Source organism: Mandrillus leucophaeus, unplaced genomic scaffold (assembly GCF_000951045.1).
Source record: "Mandrillus leucophaeus isolate KB7577 unplaced genomic scaffold, Mleu.le_1.0 Scaffold234, whole genome shotgun sequence".
Taxonomy (NCBI): Eukaryota; Metazoa; Chordata; class Mammalia; order Primates; family Cercopithecidae; genus Mandrillus; species Mandrillus leucophaeus.
The window spans coordinates 789,650-791,546 of record NW_012102410.1 but is presented as its reverse complement, the minus strand read 5'-3'; the positions used below and the strand labels follow the sequence as shown (position 1 = coordinate 791,546).

Genomic DNA, 1,897 nt, shown 5'->3' with positions numbered 1-1,897 from the left:
GTAGCTGCAGCCCAGAAGCCCTGAGTCTGAGAAGAAATATGTGATGTCCCTTGGGGGCTCACTGGGATACCATGCCATGAGAAATTCAAGATGTTTGCTGTGGGCTTGGGAGATGGCAATATCCGCAGATGTACTGCCTGTTTGCAGACTTCAAAATAAGCTCACATATCACCAGTTTGTGTTATTTGCTACCCAACACCCTGCATGGGGCTGAGTGGGAAAGAACATGGAGAGATTGATTGGTAATGTCTGTCAAGCGCAGGACAGGGGATATGTGGGGGAGTGTGCTATGTGCAGCTGACTCTGAAATAGGTTGAGTCTCAAATGCCAATTGCCCCAGAGCATCAGGCTTTTAAGGGGCCAGAGAAGGGGCAGACAGAGTGGGGACAAGCAAAACGGAGTTGCAGACATGGACCCAGCCCCTCACTTCCCGCAGGATGTGGGCTACCAGTACGGGAAGGCAGTGTTTGGAGGCTGGAGCCGTGGCAACGTCATTGAGAAAATGCTCACAGACCGGCGGTCTGCAGACCTTAATGAGAGCCGCCGTGCAGATGTAAGCCTGTGATGCCCCCGGGGCCACTCTGACTCCAGTGATTCCAGAACCCAAGCCCCCTTAAAGTCTCCCCCAAACCTCAGATGACCCCATATATCCCTGGGTTTTGCTGAGCTCTCAGACCTCCGCTGACTTCAGAGAGTTCCCACCCTAGGATCTCCTCTGAGCCCCCAGTGGACCACTAGGCCCCCCAGGGGCCCCAAGACTCTGTGGGCCCCCCCAAGAGCCTCACCAATGTCACCCCACAGGTGCTTGCCTTCCCAAGCTCTGGCTTCACCGACTTGGCAGAGATCGTGTCCCGGATTGAGCCCCCCACAAGCTATGTCTCCGATGGCTGTGCTGACGGTGAGGGGCCCAGGGGACCCCCAAGAGGGAGGGGAGTGGCTGGAGATGACAGGCCAGCCCTGATCCCCTCACCCATGCCCTGCTTTCCGACTCCAGGAGAGGAGTCAGATTGTCTGACAGAGTATGAGGAGGACGCCGGACCCGACTGCTCGAGGGATGAAGGGGGGTCCCCGGAGGGCGCAAGCCCCAGCACTGCCTCTGAGATGGTGAGAGTGGGGAGCCCAGGGTCCCCTCACATCCCCCAGAGAGTCATGAGTACAGTTGGAGGGGTGTATTTGAGATGCTGGGTGCTGGCTGACATGTGCGCAGTGACATACCAGTGTCCCGTGCTGGGTGACGTGTATGTGACCTGTCCCTGCAGGAGGAGGAGAAGTCGATTCTCCGGCACCGACACTGTCTGCCCCAGGAGCCGCCCGGCTCAACCACAGATGCCTGAGGACCTCGCCAGGGGTCACCCCCTTCCCCCCGCCCCTGGACTGGGCTGGGGATGGCCCTGTGGGGGTAGCTCACTCCCCCTCCTGCTGCTATGCCTTGACCCCCGGGGCTCACACACTGGACCGACCTGCCCTGAGCGGGGATGCCGTGTTGCACTGATGACTTGACCAATCCCCTCCCCCAATAAACTCACCTCTTGGAAATGACCTCCTGTCGTCTTTAGGTTGGGGAGCCACCTTCTGTGCTCAGGGTGGCTGGGGCTGGGGTCTGACACCACCTGGTGCTTGCCCCCCACAGGAAGTGCCTTTCTAGAATCCACACGGGGCCCCACTAGGTTCTTGTCCCCACTCTGCCCCTTCTCTGGCTCTCAGAAGCCAGTGCTGACTCCAGACCACAGGGCCAAACATTCCATGCCACCCTCCCTGGCTCACAGGTGTTCTTGGAGGCCCGATGTGGCATCCCTCAATTTCTTTTTTTTTTTTTCTCCTTTGAGACAGAGTCTCACTCTGTCACCCAGGCTGGAGTACAGTGGCATGATCTCCGCTCACTGCAACCTCTGCCTCC

General features: G+C 58.5%; 1 protein-coding gene across 1 annotated transcript in view; it reads left to right on the top strand.

The window, feature by feature from the left end:
* PNPLA6 (patatin-like phospholipase domain containing 6) overlaps nucleotides 1–1,538 on the top strand; it is a 40,489-nt gene extending 38,951 nt beyond the window's left edge. Inside the window, exons 27-30 of the mRNA XM_011982057.1 lie at nucleotides 437–553; nucleotides 802–898; nucleotides 995–1,104; nucleotides 1,260–1,538. Coding sequence (XP_011837447.1) covers nucleotides 437–553; nucleotides 802–898; nucleotides 995–1,104; nucleotides 1,260–1,334 — 399 coding nt within the window. The 3' untranslated portion in view covers nucleotides 1,335–1,538. The remainder of the gene's footprint in view (nucleotides 1–436; nucleotides 554–801; nucleotides 899–994; nucleotides 1,105–1,259) is intronic.
* Nucleotides 1,539–1,897: the final 359 nt, after the last annotated feature.